Genomic DNA, 17,197 nt, shown 5'->3' with positions numbered 1-17,197 from the left:
CGTTTGCAGTCATGGGGTTATCAGCATAAAACGCTAGGCTGCGTGTTTACATGCCAACCTCATTGTACATATGTGTTCCAAGGCACAAACATGCAGGAGGTGAATCGCACCAAACAAGACCTTCATGTCAATGTTTCCTCTCCCTGCCATTTGATTTGAGCCAGGGCCTTCTGTTTCCTTCATCCCGTAAGCCCCATTTACCTTCAACTCATTGGAAGTGGTATTATCCTTGAGCTTAGGTGCCGGTGCGCAAGGTATAATTTATTGTCTGTTCAGCAAGGCAAATGTGCAAGCCTGGCACATTTCATTTGCTGAATACATATCATTATAAAAAATGTGATTTTTTTTTTTTTTGTATGTGTTTCACATTGTGCGGTAAAATGCTATCTAGACTACGTCTGATTCAGGCCTTTACAGTGAATTTCTTGGTGATAATAACCTCTGAAATATGGAATATTGGCTGCTCGGTGTGTGAAAAGAAGAGGCCAGTCGAGTCAGTGCTGTGACAGGGGGGGGAAAGATGTGCGCCAGACATCAATGCATACCAAACAGAAAGACATGCATTTAATCCTCAGATGTTGAGACACAAGGTTGGAAAAAGCAGTGACCCACCTGCCCCATTGATATATAAATCTATTTGTGCTCAGACAGCTGACTGCTTTAGCACCCATGGCTGTAAATGCACAGCATGACTTGTAAATGATTGTGCACTCAGTGCATTTCCTGTACATGTGTATTACTTTTAAGTGAAAAATGTGGCTTTTAAAAAAAAAAACAACCTCACAGCAGCACTGTAAAGAAGCAACACACCACGGAAGAAAGCTTTCTGTATTCATGAGTTTGGTTTTAACAGTCCCTGCAGGTACAATAATGAAGTTTCTCTCCCCCATGTGGAATGGACCGTGATGATTATGATGAAGCAGAATTGCCGGCTGTTTTTCTTCCTTTCTTTTTTCACCCCCGCCCTGCTGTTGTATCGACAGAGCTGTAAACATACGCATAAAATTATATGTAGCAGCCATGTAACTGTAAAAAAAAACGAGCTATTAACAGTTGCACAGGCAGAGAAGGTAATCCTGGTGCCGCAAGAGAGGGGACTCTACTCGAGTTGTTCAGCAACTGGGGCGGATGCTAGAACAATGGCATTGAATTTCAAAGAAAGAAAAATTAAGATGTACAAATCCGCGTCTCCAGTTTGAGCATAATTCAAACGTTTTGCCCGGTTTGTGTATCCACAAACTTTCAAAGCTTTAAAAAAGTTAGTTCGTCCATCACAAGACTCATCGAGCAAAGAAAACGCACGCAATCATTCCGGCAACCTGTTGAATCCCAATTTGTGAGATCTGCCGGCTATCAATGTCAGCGACGATCACCCCAAGTGCACAACACGTGTTGAGCTATCTCGCTTTGTTGCATGACTAACATCCATGTCAGCACCTTGGCCTCCGCACACTGTAATGGCATTATGAGATAAATGATGCTTGTTATGACCCATAATGTTATGGCTTGCCCTTTACAGTGAGCTAAGCCCATTTTCTCTCGCGGCGCTGGATCGAGAACAGGAACTAAAACCCCAAAAGCAATCTATTCAAGGGTGCAACGAGCTAAGGGGATGTGACATGCCAATGTTTTTTAGTGATTTTCATTATGTGTCATTCTATTCTAATTCATTTTCAATTGGACCATAAGAGCCGGTGCCGTAAGCGGTACAAAAGGCAGGAACGAGCGAATGAGGATCTCGTTTGGCCGCAAGACATCCCGAGAACGAAAATAATGATCTTTATGAAATTACTTTAGACACAATCTGACAGGCGAGACAAAGCAAGTGGCTTGCCGTGTTCGAATCGATGAAGCCTCCATTATTTTTCTAAAGAGTAACATGCAATTTGTTTTCGGTGGAGCAGCATAGCATCGGTAATATTCTGCCCCTCTGACACGAAAAGCTAATGCACTATAGCCAACCTAATGTCGGATTAAACCTACATTTCTGTCAGATGGAAATGGAAAGACGCTTCGAACGCAGCAGATCCATAAAGCATGACCAAGCCTGTTATCACACACACCACATTTGTGTCACAATAGCCTCAGGGGCCAAACCTTTCTGAAGACAGAAAAAAAGCTTGTATCCAAATCCATTCAGATGACTGTGATCCCATGCACGAGGAAGATCAAACTTCTTAAGTAGCTATTGATCAGCTAGATGAACAGACGCGGCGCTTGATCGAACGGAGGAATGACCTCATCTCTGCCTTTGACACGGCAGGAAGGCACAAATTGAAACCGCAGAAGGGTAAGCACACTTCTCACCCGTCATTTCCTTGAGAACGTGTGGATGTATCACACTCAAGCACCCGAGTGGTCATGGGATCAATAGTCTGGCGGGTTTGTTTATGAATAAGATGGACAGAGGTTCCGGCTCAGTTCTCCTTGTATCAGCAACTCTTTGAACTGGTACATCTAAATGAATACACTAAAGGCCTGGGTTGGCTCGGCCGAGGGGAGGGACCATCTTCTCTTTGAGAGATGGTCATGATGGACATCTTGCCAGTCTTGCAAGAATGGGCCCAGAGGAATCCGCCCTTCCTTGGAGGAAAACGCTGATCTGAGAGGATCTCTCTCCCGCCAGCTGACAAGTTGATAGACAAATGGCCCTGCTACTCTCTAACCTCTCAAACTACTGGCCCCTCCTTCTTGTACTACTCCTCCTTTCATATGTGTGTGTGTGTGTGTGTGTGTGTGTGTCTTCCCCCAAACACTCCTCTTCCTTCATCCCATATTGTGTGTGTGTGTGCACAAGCACTCACATGACTAATTCATACAGCACATCGCAGTGACCAGAACACGTTCCCCGACTTCTGCATGAGGTTTTAATTAAAGATACAGCTGCAGTTATTAAAATCACTCAGTCCCACATCTTTCATCCGGGATGAGCACAATCTAGCAATCTGGGTTTACTTGCTGGTCTGTGCCACCATTTACTGCACGTGTAACACACTTTATCACCAGCATCTGTATTACGTTAATGGGTCCGACTTTGTAAGACGTAGCGTTGCATGTCCTTGGTGATTCAAGGTTTTACAGAGTAGCTCATTTCTATGTCTTCAGGCTCGGATTGGTGGGGCCTCAGGGAGTTTTAGATGGCACTTCACGGGTGGAAGGGCAGGAATGAAGTGTGTTAGGTTGATGTCTTTCTGACATCACTATTTCCAAAGGCCAGTGGGTCTCTTCAGTAAAAACTGGAGCCCAGAGAGGATCCTCACAGCCAGATTTTCATTAGAGTCCAACTCCAACGCACTGCCTTTTTTTTTTATTGTCCCAAAGCACTGCCAAAATGCAATCAATAGGACTTTAGGAAAACTGGGTGCAATAGTGCACACTTTTTACTGACCCACAATCGATAAGAACTGTGAAAAACAGTGCCATGAGTAAATATTGAAGATTCTCACCCACACACACACACAACCAGATTAAAAGTGCCTCTGGACACAGGACACAAGGGGGTCGTTTGGAGCCGACTTAGATTACCTTGAAAAACCACCACAGGTTCCTGCTCCAACTGTGATTGATTCATTGAAGTGAATTAATTAACAAACCCTTTAACTAATGAATCAATTAGGCAATTGATTTATGTGCATTACCCCTCTGGGTTATACTGACCATTAAAGATAACCTGTGCTCAATTTAAATCGCTTCACAGCAGATTACATGCAGAGGAATGCTCGGCTTACCTGTGTGTACCACTGCTGTGAGGGATTTGACATCGCTGAGGATTTGCCAAGTAAAACACGGTGATCGTGACATTGCTTGTGTATGCTAAAGGAGTATTACTGCGGCATTAAATACACGCATATTATCTTTATGTCACTTGAGCCTAAAGCTGTGCTTCGGGGCTGAGTTCCCTAAAATCCTTCCTTTCTCCAGATTAATAATAGATGCTTAAGAAGGAAGAAATACTTAATGACTACACTCCTGCCGCTGTATCTCTGAGTCATATTCAAGCCCGAGCTCCTGCCGCAGTTCACTCTGGCCTTCGCTGTAATTAAACAATCTACATCTTTTAGATGCAGGTGATGGCTGGCAGACAGCTACGCCTCTTAACGACTGTGCCGTGAGTGCATTCAGCATTCTGCTTCTCAAGCACAAACTGAATTAATGTTCTGATGGAAAAAAAATGAAAACGCGGCAGTCACAGATGGCCCAGCGACATGATATAGCGGGACAGAAATCTCTGCAGCAAAAAAAAAACAGGAAGACAAAATGATATAGCATCAAGAGGACAACACAGAGGGCTGTCAATATAAACAGCAGCTCAGCAGCCCTCCTTACATAACCATCCATTGTTTGATATATCTGGTGCATCCAACAAATCCACAGTGATAGATCTGTTCCCAGTCCTGTAAAAGACGTGATGCGGCTACTGGTCACTTGCAGGCAACGGGATCACGTCTTGAAGGCTGCAAACAAAGGCCATGTCGCATCTGAGACATTGCAGTGCAGTGGCCTTTGTCTCGCAGGGTCACAAGCTTGTAAAGGTGACCTGATTAGACATTGTTCCACAAGGACCTCTTAAAATAAGCATGCACCTGATGACCTCTCCGGTGTCTGACTACCCACGAGCTGCATTGCTGTTCATAAACAAGCTGCTCTGTGAAATGACGAAAAACTATGACTACAGAATTATAACTCGTTGCTTTTCTCCACCTGTTCTTCTGGAGCTAAACAGGAACTAATTGGGAGCACAGACATGAGGAGCCTCTCTTGAAAGTCAGGTCTTAAGACATGGCAGGGCTTCCCTTTATCCGTGAGCAACCTACGTCCATGGCACCAAGCATTTGCCACAGCTTGACCCAAATCTGCCTGAGGCTCCTCGGAGAAGGGCTGCCACGCCACAAACTGTCATTCTAATCCATTTCTTTTTCTTCTTCTAAGAGGATCACTTTGACTGGGTGTCTGTCTCTGGTAAATGAAAACACGCATCTCTGTCACTTTGGCCCGCTGCGGCTCACCCTGTGGTTTCACCTGAGGATCAATAACTGCAGTCGTCGGGCAGACTGGTGGTCGAGGGTGATGAGAGGCCACTGGGGCCTGCAGATGTTAGGTATATGAATGAATACAAAAAGAGAATGTGCAACGCTACTCCAGTTCAACTTGTCATTGTCACAGAGGCCTTTTAGGGGATTCGCCTCTCTGAAGTGTGGAAGAGGAACATTGTCTTCTAGCAAAACGGGTACAAGTAAAAGATGAACTTAGTGAAGGGATTTACCAGGGATTCTCTTTAGGACACCACATGCCTCTAAGAGCTGGTAGATTTGAAATCGACTTGACGTCAAAGCGTTTATACCAAAGCTCTAACAGATTTCCAACAAAATGCTCATATGCTGTATATGCTGATCAATCATTCAAGACTATTTGATTAATCTCTTCCAGAGCTGTGGGCCTTTCTTTCTCATGATAAACATAACTTAATGATATAATTTTCCATAAATAAGCTACTTTACCAAGGGGCAAATGTTTAAACATTTCAAAATCTTTAACAATAAGTCTCCAATATCTTCCCTGGTGCTAATCTTCACACAACTCTCCAACTTTATTGCTATAGTACGAAAGGACTACAGGCAAGTAGCTGCTCTTCATTACTTTAATTGCAACCCACGGGGTGCCTCGATTTCATGTGACAAATTAATTTTATAACAGTGAGTAATATGTGGTTATCTCTTCATTATTTTTTACCTAGATTGCCCTAGGTTCCATCAGCGGATTCATGCACCCCCCCCAAAAAAAACTATTCCATGAACCTGTCAGGCTCTCAATTGCCATGTGACAAATATCTCGGCCAATGAAGAGCAAAATGGGATTTGCTCCATTGCCTGAATTATTGAAGTGGACAGTGTGAGAAATTTATGGCGCAAAATTCATCCAGATTCCCTATGCATTATGTTTTAATACGTTTTCATTCCCAATGCCCCCCCAACGCATCCTCATTTCTCAGGGCACGAGATCCCATGTCACATAATGTAAGTCGAGCTGACGCAATCAGGTGTACAACCCCCCTAAAATACACTCGCTTGGCGTTATTCGGCTAACGAACGGGCTGGCACAGGGGTGACATTTAGTTTTCTTCATGAGCGCTGACCCAATCCTGGATCTCTAGCTATAGCTAGCCTTCCCACCTTTACCAGTATGATCATTACTCAGGATTTGTGCTGACAGGCTATCTTCATATAACGTACCACCTGCATACACATCTGCACCAACAGCACAAACCCACGAGAAGGTAAGGACAGAAACGGTGATCAGTCTGTGAAAATACATTTACTTGTCTTCCTTTTCCTTTGTTCTGATTCATATTGGAGCGGGTTGTGTTGCACAACACTGATTCTTATTAAGGAACATGTGAGGGAAGATTAATTGGGTTAAAAGGGGTCTATTCTTTGTCAGGCCTCTTGTGCATGCCTTTCATTATCCTCACCCCAAAAGACAGTCACTAACGCAGTCCTTTGAATTCATTTCATCAGTTTGTGCTATTAGCCCCTACCGCTGGCTTTGACCTTGGTCATTCTCGTAGACTAAAGTGAGCACATTCTCACTGCCCCTCCTTTGGGTGCCTCTCTCCCCTGCAGCTCTCTCTACTGGATTCCAATAACGACCATATAAACCCCTTTGAACTCAAAAGTGTGTCTTCTCGCCACAGAGCAGTTTCCCCCCCCAAAGTTAAAGGCTATAGGGTGTCAGGTCCGAAAGCAAAGAAAATGCAGGCTTAGGGGAAAAAATACCTCGGTGTAAAAGCACAACATGATACAGACAAACAACGCGGCGGTGAAGGTCAAAAATATTGCCTTGCCAGTCAACAGGCTCGACTGTGCTGACAGCCTGAATCTAAAGAGAGTCCCTCGCATTAACACAGCCATGAGCAGCATTTTAGCGTACCGTTAGGTGGCCACACAATCCTCTTTGTGACCTCTGCGGAAAAGGCTAGCATGCCACAGCAAATTAAAAATCTAAAAGGAAGGCTTCGGGACATGTGCCAGTACAGAATCCTGAACTCCCCTTTGTCTCCCATTTTGGCTGACGGACAACTTTTTTTCCCTTTCCCTCTCTCCCCGCCTTTCACTAAGCCTGGACATTCTCCTACCACAAAGTGGCCATGGACTTGCCTCAGCGAAGAGAGTGTATGCCACTGCTTGACCTGAATATTTGCCCAGGGCCGGAGGCAGGGAGAGAGGGGGGGCTGGTCATTCCAAGCCACACTTCTTGAAAACCAGCACAATGGAGAACCCACGTCCATTCCTAAGGGCCAAAACCGGCTCTGCCCGCCCCGGGGCATACATGTATTAAAAGGGATATTAAGTGCTGTTTTCTGTGGCAGGTTCATGCAGTACAGTAATTCCCCTGGTGGCACCATTTGACTTTCATAAGGAGTTTAAGCAGTAAGTGTGCTCACCCCCTGCACGAAGATCTCCCAGCAGCACAGGTACAATTTGTCTTTATCATGTTAGACTGTAGGTGGAATTAATGACGAGGGATGAAACATGTCAGTTGACTCCTGATGGATGTAACAGACATGTATCGAGCTGCATGTGAGCAAGTGAAACTCCACCTTTACCAACAACCCACCACTACAGTGCAGCCGTGTCCACATGAGGCTGAGCACCCCACACAGCATGGCGGTGCTGACAGCCACATTGCGGACAGTGTGCTGGATGATTGAGCCTCCCCTGGAGGTGTGTGACTGAGGATCGGATGATGATTTATCCGGATTGAGCATGAAAAGGGGGCAGAGAACACAATAGAAGGTAAACGGAGCGACATTAGAACCGCTTGACCTCAACATTACCCTTAAGCTAGACTCTAGTGCCATCTATTGAGAACGTTTACAACGAATCAGCTCTCCACACAAACAGGGAGCTGATTATTTGAACGCTGCTTTCTCCCCCCCACTGCACTGCTTCAACTTATATCTTTGATTATCCAAAATTGATCGGTCGATTATCCACAGCTGGAGGACTTGTTGGTGAGGGGGGGAGAGAAAAAGACGCATGGTTTGGATAATCAGAGCAGAGCAAGACAACGTGTGCTTCATACAAATGACTCTGCTTCCGCGTGGATTTAGAACGGATTTTTTTATTTAACAGCTACCAAAAGGAGGGAAGTCGATTATTTGACTGCGGTTGCGCCGGGAGCCGCTGGACGAGCTCCGCGTGTGCGTATTATTGGTGCGCAAAACTTAAAGGAAATGTGGTGGCGCATTGGAGCAGCATAAAAGTGAAGCGTCAGATCGGCGGAGTTACCTTCTTTGAGCAGGCGGGAGTGGAGGAGGAGGAGGAGAAAGCAGCAGATCGCCGCTCCGGTCAGTGCCCACGCAACTCGGAGAAGCTGCATCCTGGCGTGGGAGGCTTCGCGGCGGACCGAGGGAGCCGTGCAGGCGGGTGAGGGAGAGAGACCGCTCCACCTCAGCTCACAGACACGCACTGGCTCATATTCTGTCCACTGTGGAGTCACGCATTCGTCCCCGTTATTCGTGCGCAAATCCTCACTTTGATAGTCCGGTTCTGATGTGGTTCAAATAAAAAAAAAAAAAGAAAAGAAGAAGAGGGCTGGGATCTGTGAAACAACAACACAAATGTATGCGCTCCTGCTTCGCCTGCCGGTGCGTCAGAGTGGCTCCAAACACAGGGGGGGAGGCGATTAACCCCCGATCACCGACTGAAGGGCTGCCATCCTTCCCTCGCAACCACTTCTCCCCTCTTCTTCTCCTCCTCCTTCTTCTCCTCCCCGTCAGGAGTCTCTCAGCACACGGCCACTCGCGGCAGGTTCGGCGGGAGCGGCGCTGCGCCTCCTCGGTGCGGCTCCGTCTTCGAGTGCGCACGGCGCGGTTCCACGGCGATGCGGCGCGCAGAAGATGATCACCGCTCCCCGCTGCATGTTACGCACATCGCTCCCATTGCCGGAGAGGCAGAGGCAAACACTGCCAAGCAAGTCGCCTCGCAGCTCTCGTTTTCCCTCCCTCTCTCACTCTCTCTCTCTCCCCCCCATCTCTCTCTCTCTCTCTCTCTCTCTCTCTCACCCCCAGTTCTCCACTATATTGCTCCGTCACTTGCACTCTCTCTCTCTCTCTGGGGCTGCTTTCCCTCTCCCTCCCTCTGTCTGCTTCCCTCTTTCTCCCCTGATTCACTCCAATGCAACTCTTGCCATTTACGCACGAGAACAGGCAGTTTCATAAACTATGCATCAACTGCGCGCCGCACATCTCGGAAACATTTCCCCCCCCACAAAAAAAAATCAGAGGCTCAGCGGTTGACAAATTCGCCCTGGATTTTCTCTGAAGGCGAATAAAACAAAATCATGGAGAAAAGACTTGGCTGCAGTAGCAGGTTATTCTGTTTAGTCGGTCCTCCCATTCGATAATCCTTGTAGATCAAAACAGTTGCACGGCACAACTCAGTGTTGTGCCTGAGTGTGTGCGCGCCTCATACCAACTCGACTGCCCCCCCCCCCCCCTCTGCGTAGCTCCAGGTTACGTCACAACTCCCCCAAATAATCTCCTCCAGCTACAGAGCCTGCAGACAGTGCTGCTATAATAGGATGTTTCCACTGATAAATAAAAGTGAGCCAACCGTGGGCGGACAGTGATGATCAGATGGCAAAACGAATTAAGCCAAACTTAGAAAGAGTATTTCAGGAGTTAATTAAGATTATGTTGACTGTTGACTGTTTCTGGCTAAAGAAAGTGAAAACAATGCATTTTTTGGGGGGGGGTGGATTTCCTGTAGCTGTGTCTCAGTTCAGGGCCTGCATTTGAAGACGACTGTCCCATTTGGAAAGTTTCTTTAGATGCAGCCGGCAAATGCGTCCTTCATCAAACAAAGGCTCCAATGGGTGGATCCCTCCCAGCTCAACCTTTTCCTTCGGTGACGAACCAGTTTTCAAAAAGCAAACGCCACCGGCAAGCGAGGAGATGTCCAACCAAGGGGCGTTAAAACTTCTTCGTTGCTAGGCGACAGCAATAATGGCGGGACAAGCTGGGGACACCAATCATGGAAAGCCTCTCCTGACCAGACCAGCTCATTTCGGTTTGGCCCTCGCGGTCTACCTGGCCCATAAAGACTGCCTCCTTCGTGGGCTGTGTAGATTGTGTCCTCTGAAGGATGCAGCCCCTGAATTGACACATAATCATCATCTCCCTAAACAAGAAAACTGTAACGAAGAAATTGTGCATACATTAACCAAGCCTCCCATTTACTAAGAAAAGCAATAGGCTTCGGGTAGCCCAGCCCGAGGCTCATTTACCAAGAATATTCAACACCCCTGAAAGTGATTACACTACATATAGCCTGGCTCTGAGTACAGAGTGATCTTTAAAAAGGACGTCAGGAGCGAAAACAATCCGGCTGGAGGAGGCCCAACACAGAAATGGAAAAACAATAGCTCGTGTAATCCCCCCCCACACACACGTACCCTGCCTCCATGAGTGCCAACACCGCCTTTGTTCCAGTTTTATGTATATTTGCATGCTGCTTAAATCTCACATGACGCGGGATTGTTCGCTCGGTTCGTCCATCAGTCATTTGGAAGCGGATGGTCAGTTTGCACACAATAACACATATGGTCCGCTCGAGCGGATGGATTTCCTCCTTGGGGGTGCTTGTGAGTTTTATCCCCGCGTCTGTGTGTTTATAATTGAATCAGAATGACACTGTCGGACGACTGGCGGTGCCACTCAAACCAGAAAACTGTCATTGCGGTGTCAATAAGGTTGGCCCCTGCAGCTACTCGCACTAATTAGCTGATAACAGTCTCTGTTGGTTGGCCATGTGAGCCAGAATGTGTGTGCGCATGTGTGTCTGCTTTGAATGTTTATTCCTCTGTTTGCATGTTACTGTTTGTGTGTGTGTGTGTGTGTGTGTATTAGAGGCCTTTTCTACTGACACCTCCCCGCCTCCTCTCTAATGCTGTGATCCATCCATCCACTGCAAAGAAAGCAATTAACAAAGACTTGACCTTGACAAGGATTTAGGGTGGAAGACTCTATGTGTGCCTGTGACCGTGTGGGTGTGTGCACTTGTCTAACAACATCATCTGCCGTGCCTATACCGCTCTATACTCAGCGGAAGAGTGGCAAACTAAATATAACCTTGTGCATGTGCATGCATGCTAATGTAATAAACACTCGGAATCGCAGAGAAGGAACGGCACAGTTTGTGTTTCTAGAGGAAGCAGTTACAACTATTCACAAGGCTGCATCTTATCTGTAAAATAAAATAGTCCCAAAGCGCCCAAACCATTTTAAATCACCAATTTAAGGTGGCAACAGCAATTTGTGCAACTGTGAGGAAATATTTAGCACATGAAAAATATGTTGTTACCACTAAACTTATAAGTAATTAGCTGTGAGATAAATATCGTTCCACATTCCAAAAAGAAAAAAGGCGTTGAAAAGTTGAAACTCTGAAAGCTTACATTTTTATTTAATAGGTTTTGCATGATTCAAGCTAAGTTTTGGAGCCTTGCATAATGTTTTCATTGGCTGAAAACAAAATTCCACCCATTTTCGGAGTTTCTGATTTAGCCCCCCCCCCCCCCCATCTGGTTTGCTTTCCAGTTTTGAAACCTTGTAAATGGTTATTAAAAAAAAAACATCTGAACCCTTGAAAATTGCGTTTTGAAGGGTGAATCTTTATTTTGAAAGTTTGCAGACTTCTGTTGGAGTCAGAGTTGAGTTAACAACACGCACTTTTCAGAGACGCGCCCACACATTGATGAGTTTGCGAATTACATGATTTTTTGGCAGCGTTGCTCTGATGTGAAACTCCGAAATCGATCGTCTGAGAAAAAGTCAGGTTCCTGGAGGGAAGGGCATTTGCTCCTAAACCACTGTACAGTCCATGTCAGTACAGTACATGTCAGGTTTTCACTTTTGGAAAATGGCACGATATTTATTCTATAATTATGCTTTTATGTTGAGTTATTTATAAAGAAGAAGGTGTGGATAACAATTGGCACCTTTCTTCCAGTAAGACGGTGAATGTTGTTGGATTTCAGCCCCTTTCACACTCTGGATCTTTAGAATCTATGCTTTTTTTTAGGTAAAGTGTAAAAATGATCAAAAATAGAACTCAACAAACAGACAAGTATGGATTTCTGTTGTTGTGTGTGAAGCAACATGGAGGACATTCTAAGCTCTGTCCCGCTTTTTAATTTAATTAGTCAATTTGGAGCGGCTGTAATCAATATTTTTGCCACAATTTCAGCCTTTCAAAGGATGAAATGACTGTGTGATGTGAAAGCATTTGAACCTGCAGGGAATTATCAGCAGTCTCTGCAGTTCCACTCAGCTTTGTAGAGCATTTAAGCATTTCTCAGCTCACTGAGTCGGTTCTAACGGCCCACAACTCGACTGTTGTGGTTCACAACAGGTACACGTCTTCAGCCATAAAGCTCTAATGAACCCATTGGGCACCTGACTTTTGGGACCGTTGTGGCGCAGGAAGGCGACAAGGATGTTTTGTTTTGAAAAATGTATTAAGTGTCCCCAAAGGAGCAAAGGAGTGTTCTAACAGACACAAGTAGATCCCATCCAGAACTGTCAGCAGCCAAGTGGCATCAAAGAGTGTGATCAATCTGCGGGTTTTACTTTAACTAATCAATTGAAATGAACATGTTATTTTAGCGATATTTATATTTACCAGGCATACATATATGTATTTTTAGTATTTGATATCAAACCTGTTTCCTTTGGGACCAACAACTCTGTCTAGACACCATTATGAATCCTCCTTAGAGATTTTCTTGCCTTGTATCGAAAGGGGGCATCAAAAATGTTTTGAGATGTGTTTTGGAGCACTGTGGAATTCGGTTTCTTTTCTTCCTCTTTTTTTTAATGAATTATTGAAATATTTCCTTCCCCTCTATTCTAACACCACCCACCTTCACTGCTGCTGCCACGTCTCCTCTCTTGCCATCTCCTCCTCTATGCCGCCACCCACTCTCCGCTATGCTTTTCCTTGCCAGGAGCCAGGAGAGGCGTTACTTGCTTTGTCCTCTGTGCAGGTCACTGGCTGTGAGCCAGACAGAGCCCATGCCAATAAAAGCCATGAGTAATGGGCTAAAACTTCTACATTCGCTGTGTTTCCCATTATTTCCCATGGTCAATAAATCTGGAGAAGGGCTTAATCAGAGGGAAAAGCTAGAACATATGGCCTATGTCCAGTAGGGTGTCCAACACAAAGATTCTTACAGTTTAATCAGAGATAAAAGTTGAGGTAGCCGCCACCGATACGGCTTTTCCTTGTGACCCACTTTGTCTTCTGACAGTTGGAGCTATTATTGTTTGGACAGTTTGGTGCTGGCTGTCGTGAAACAATGGCCGCCTTAGACCCCTTGAGACAAGGTTGACTCTAAATAAAGTACTTCAAAAAACACTAAGAGACAGATAATTGAACAAATGCTTCACAATCCATTATTTCACCAGTGAAAAATCCAAAGTTTGTTTCACAGCACAACTGGATGGTCCAACATTTTTGCCTGAGTTTCATACAACTATCGAACTGCGTCTGGGAGCAGCACCACAACTCGTATCCACCTCACTCATGTGTCACAACGTGAAGACACATCGCACCAACGTTTAGGCAATTGAACAATCAAGCATTTATTCATGTATCAGGTAGAATATGAGTCTATTTTTCCATGAACACACATTGCAACATTGATGAACAACATTTGCGGTGGAATAAGCTAGTAATCTTTTAATCAGTATTTTTGTTGGAAACCCATTTGGTTGTTAATATACACAATTACAGAAAGTAAGATTTCCCCGAGCACGTATTTAACTTTATTAAGCCTATCATAACTCTTCATTTGCAGGGCTCTAGAGTGCATCCATTAAAATCTGTGAAGTGCGACTAAACATATTCCTTGGTCGCACCCTCGAGCAGCTGCATCAAGCGAAAATTTGTATCGTACACGGAAAATATCCTGAGCTGAATCGAAATCACATGATATCGAACCAAGCCCTAGTTATGAAACAACCAATACATATGGGAACCGTGAAGAAAATGTATAATAGGTGGATTATTGCGGTGCCAAAATGTGCTTTTATGAAGCAATGGTTGTTATCGTTTGGAGTTTCTGTTTCTGGCCACTTGACATGCCCAACTCTCTTTTAGCTCCATTTTTGGTATCTAACAACTCCTGAGGGAGATATCTAAGGTCTTTAGATCTTAATTTTGTTGCCATGTTCACTAGTTAGTTGTTGACTTTGTCTCTCGGCTGTTTCACGCCGAGGAGTTGCTCATAATGCAGGTTCACCAGGAGCGATCCCACTGATGTAACACTTATGTCATTTGAGCTGTTGTTTTTATTTAAAATATTGATGGTGGCCTAGCTGCTCAAACATTAGTGCTCTCCTTAAATGTTTCATAATTGACACATCAAGCTTCTGCTGCAACACCAAAGAAAGCTATCGGAAGTAAATTGGATTTGTAGGCTGATATCTGCTGTGGGTGTGGTGGTGTCATAATACACAGTGTGGCTTCCTCAAAACTTTGGGCATGTGTTTTCAGCTTTGAGAAATCTACAATAGATTCATGAAGCAGTGAGGAGACAGGAGGCTTTTGAATTGTGCCACTTGTGTCCATGCGGCGTTACAGGTGGAAATGTGAAAACATCCAAAATAAGGGAAAGATGCATTTAGTTTAATGCAACTGTCCAAGAAAAATTGCCACAGGCTGATTCATCTCTGTGGCTGAGATGAAAAGACATGACAAAATTCAAAATTTCTTCTGCTTTACATCATCTCCAGCACTATCTGCACAAAGCTCCCATGCTTGGAGACACAATGGATCCATCTTAGTCAGAAAAGGCCTTTTGCTGCCACTGTCGCTCCTCAGCCTTATACACAACTTCACCATAGACGTTACGAGTCCATCAATACAAAGCTCTATTTAGGTATTCTAAAATTTTGGTATTTAATCATGACCTCCTTAAGTTAACTGTTTTCATATCAGTGCAGGCTTTGTGTTCTTATTTGCAAATTAAACCCGACAGCCACATGGAATAAATAAAGTATCTGCCTGTAAATAATATATCAAAAATCTGAATTCAACATCCATTTCAGTGATATCTTTGTACTTAGGGAACATGTTTTTAAGTTGGGACAACCGTCCATTTGTGTGCGTTCAGAGAAAATGTCTGACTTAACACAAAATGCAAAATTACACGAAGAAATCTAAAGATAGAAATACACGAGCTATAAAGAACACACCAGTGTCCTTTATAGCCCATTTATTTCATATGAGGGGCTTATTATTAGCCCAAGAGAAAAGACAACCATTAACATAACAGCCTTTATAAAAAATGGCTCAAAAGTTTCCAGAGTGTGCACATTTTTGAAGGTTACGTTTTAGGTCTTCAGCCTAGTTTTCCATTCCGGTGAACAAATGAGTGACAGGTCAGGGATTTTTGGTATTCAGCTGCATATTTGCGGCCTTTATGTTGCATCTCCAAGAATTTCATTTCATCAGCAGCCTTGACAAAGACACTTTGTCCAGAATCTGTGTGGAAAAATTCAGGGGGTAAATGTTACACAGCAGTTACCTCCACTATGGGGATTATGTTCTCAGTGGTGTTTGTTAGCAGGATTACGCAAAAACTAGAGAACCGATTTTATTGAAACTTGGCGGAGGGTTGGGGTGTGAACCAAGATAAACATAAACTTTTGGAGTGGATCCGACTAATGGGGAGGATCCAGAAATCTTTTTTCCCTTCCTTTAACATCGCGAGATAGGAAGGAACTTTTCTAGAAAAAAACATCTTGATGGAAAAAAAAAAACTAACATTCTCAGAGGACTGATATCTATGACTGAGTGTAATTTGGTGCAGCTTGATGAAATTAAAGGGGAACTGTTGGGCTTCGGCAGAGGAAAACACTCTACTAAGTGACACTCTGCTTTCGTCTGCATTTGTTTGTTAGTTAGCAGGATTACACAGAATTGACTCATCTGATTTCCTTGAAATGTTTTGGGGGGGGAGTGAGTCATGAACCAAGCAAGAACCCATAAAATGTTGTTGTGGATCCAGATCTAAATCATTTTTGGTGAGTATTGATCATGATGAGAAATGAGTGACGTTTAGGGGACTGATGTTTATGAGTGTTTGTGATTTGGTGCAGATCCAAATCAAAATCTGGATCCAGTAAATTTAAATGTGGTTTCATGAGGCGACTGGTGGGCCTTGGTGGAGGCACTCTACTGAAATCCATTCCAGCATAATAAGATTTCCCTCCGTCTCTTCACCACAATTCACTGAGGAGATATATGGCCCCACAAACGCTGCATTGTTATTTCTAATCTAAACATGTTAAATGTTTATACATTGCTGCTCTTTTTAATTGAAGCGGTGTCACTCACACTGACTTAAGCTGCAAAGTTATTGTGCTGCTCATTATTAACTGTACACATGCACGACGCACATTTAATCAAGTCTTATTATAGGAAATGCAATATACTGAACTGGCAAACACCACAGATAGACTCATCCTCCCGAGGCGCCCACTAAGCTTCTTACATTTCCTGTAGTCGCAGCACAAACAAACAAACAAACAAACACGCGGGAGCTTCCTCTCTGTTTAGTGTCCACATTCCCGATCTTGGTTCATCCATCATCCCTCGGCGCTGATGCCTCACCTGGCCCGATCCCTTAAACGCTACAGTGCGATGACAAATGATCGGTGATGTACTCGATTAATTATTCATATTCTTCTCATCCGCTTTCACCAGGCAAGTATCACATAGAGAACGGATACAACTGCTTTGTTGAGGAGGCGATTCCCCCGATGCTGGAGACAACAGATTATTCACAGCAATAAAAGCAAAAAATTAAGGCTTGCCAACGAACCAAGCTCGAATCTTCCCTCAGAGTAACCAGCCTCTTACAACTTACAATTTTTAATGATTCAACAAAACAGGTTGTTACTCCTATCGTTTTTCCTTTTTCTCAGATATATTGAGGGGATAACCATGCTCTAAAAAGTTCTCCTTCACTTTTAACTCTCTCACCTATGGCACCCTGAGGAAGTGCAGCAGTGCACCGCAAACATTGAATTGTTCAAACTCATTTTTTATCATTAACTCAATGGTGAGTTTGAGATTAGTTCAATTTGAGTTCTTCAGTTTTAACCTGCATGAATGAGGATTATGAGACT

The 17,197-nt window shown here is 44.3% G+C and overlaps 1 protein-coding gene across 2 annotated transcripts in view; it reads right to left on the bottom strand.

Annotated features, from left to right (window-relative positions):
* Positions 1-17,197, bottom strand: part of tafa5a (TAFA chemokine like family member 5a) — a 140,243-nt gene that overhangs the window by 85,464 nt on the left and 37,582 nt on the right. The window contains exon 1 of one of the 2 annotated variants that reach the window (XM_034578617.1): positions 8,289-9,064. The exons of the other annotated variant lie outside the window; for it this stretch is intronic. Within the exon in view, the coding sequence (XP_034434508.1) occupies positions 8,289-8,379 (91 nt within the window). The 5' untranslated portion in view covers positions 8,380-9,064. Of the gene's footprint in view, positions 1-8,288; positions 9,065-17,197 lie in introns of those variants that run through there. 2 annotated transcript variants of the gene reach the window in all.

Source organism: Hippoglossus hippoglossus, chromosome 23 (genome assembly GCF_009819705.1).
Source record: "Hippoglossus hippoglossus isolate fHipHip1 chromosome 23, fHipHip1.pri, whole genome shotgun sequence".
Classification (NCBI taxonomy): domain Eukaryota; kingdom Metazoa; phylum Chordata; class Actinopteri; order Pleuronectiformes; family Pleuronectidae; genus Hippoglossus; species Hippoglossus hippoglossus.
The sequence above is the reverse complement of the archived record's forward strand: the minus strand, read 5'-3'. Positions and strand labels throughout refer to the sequence as shown.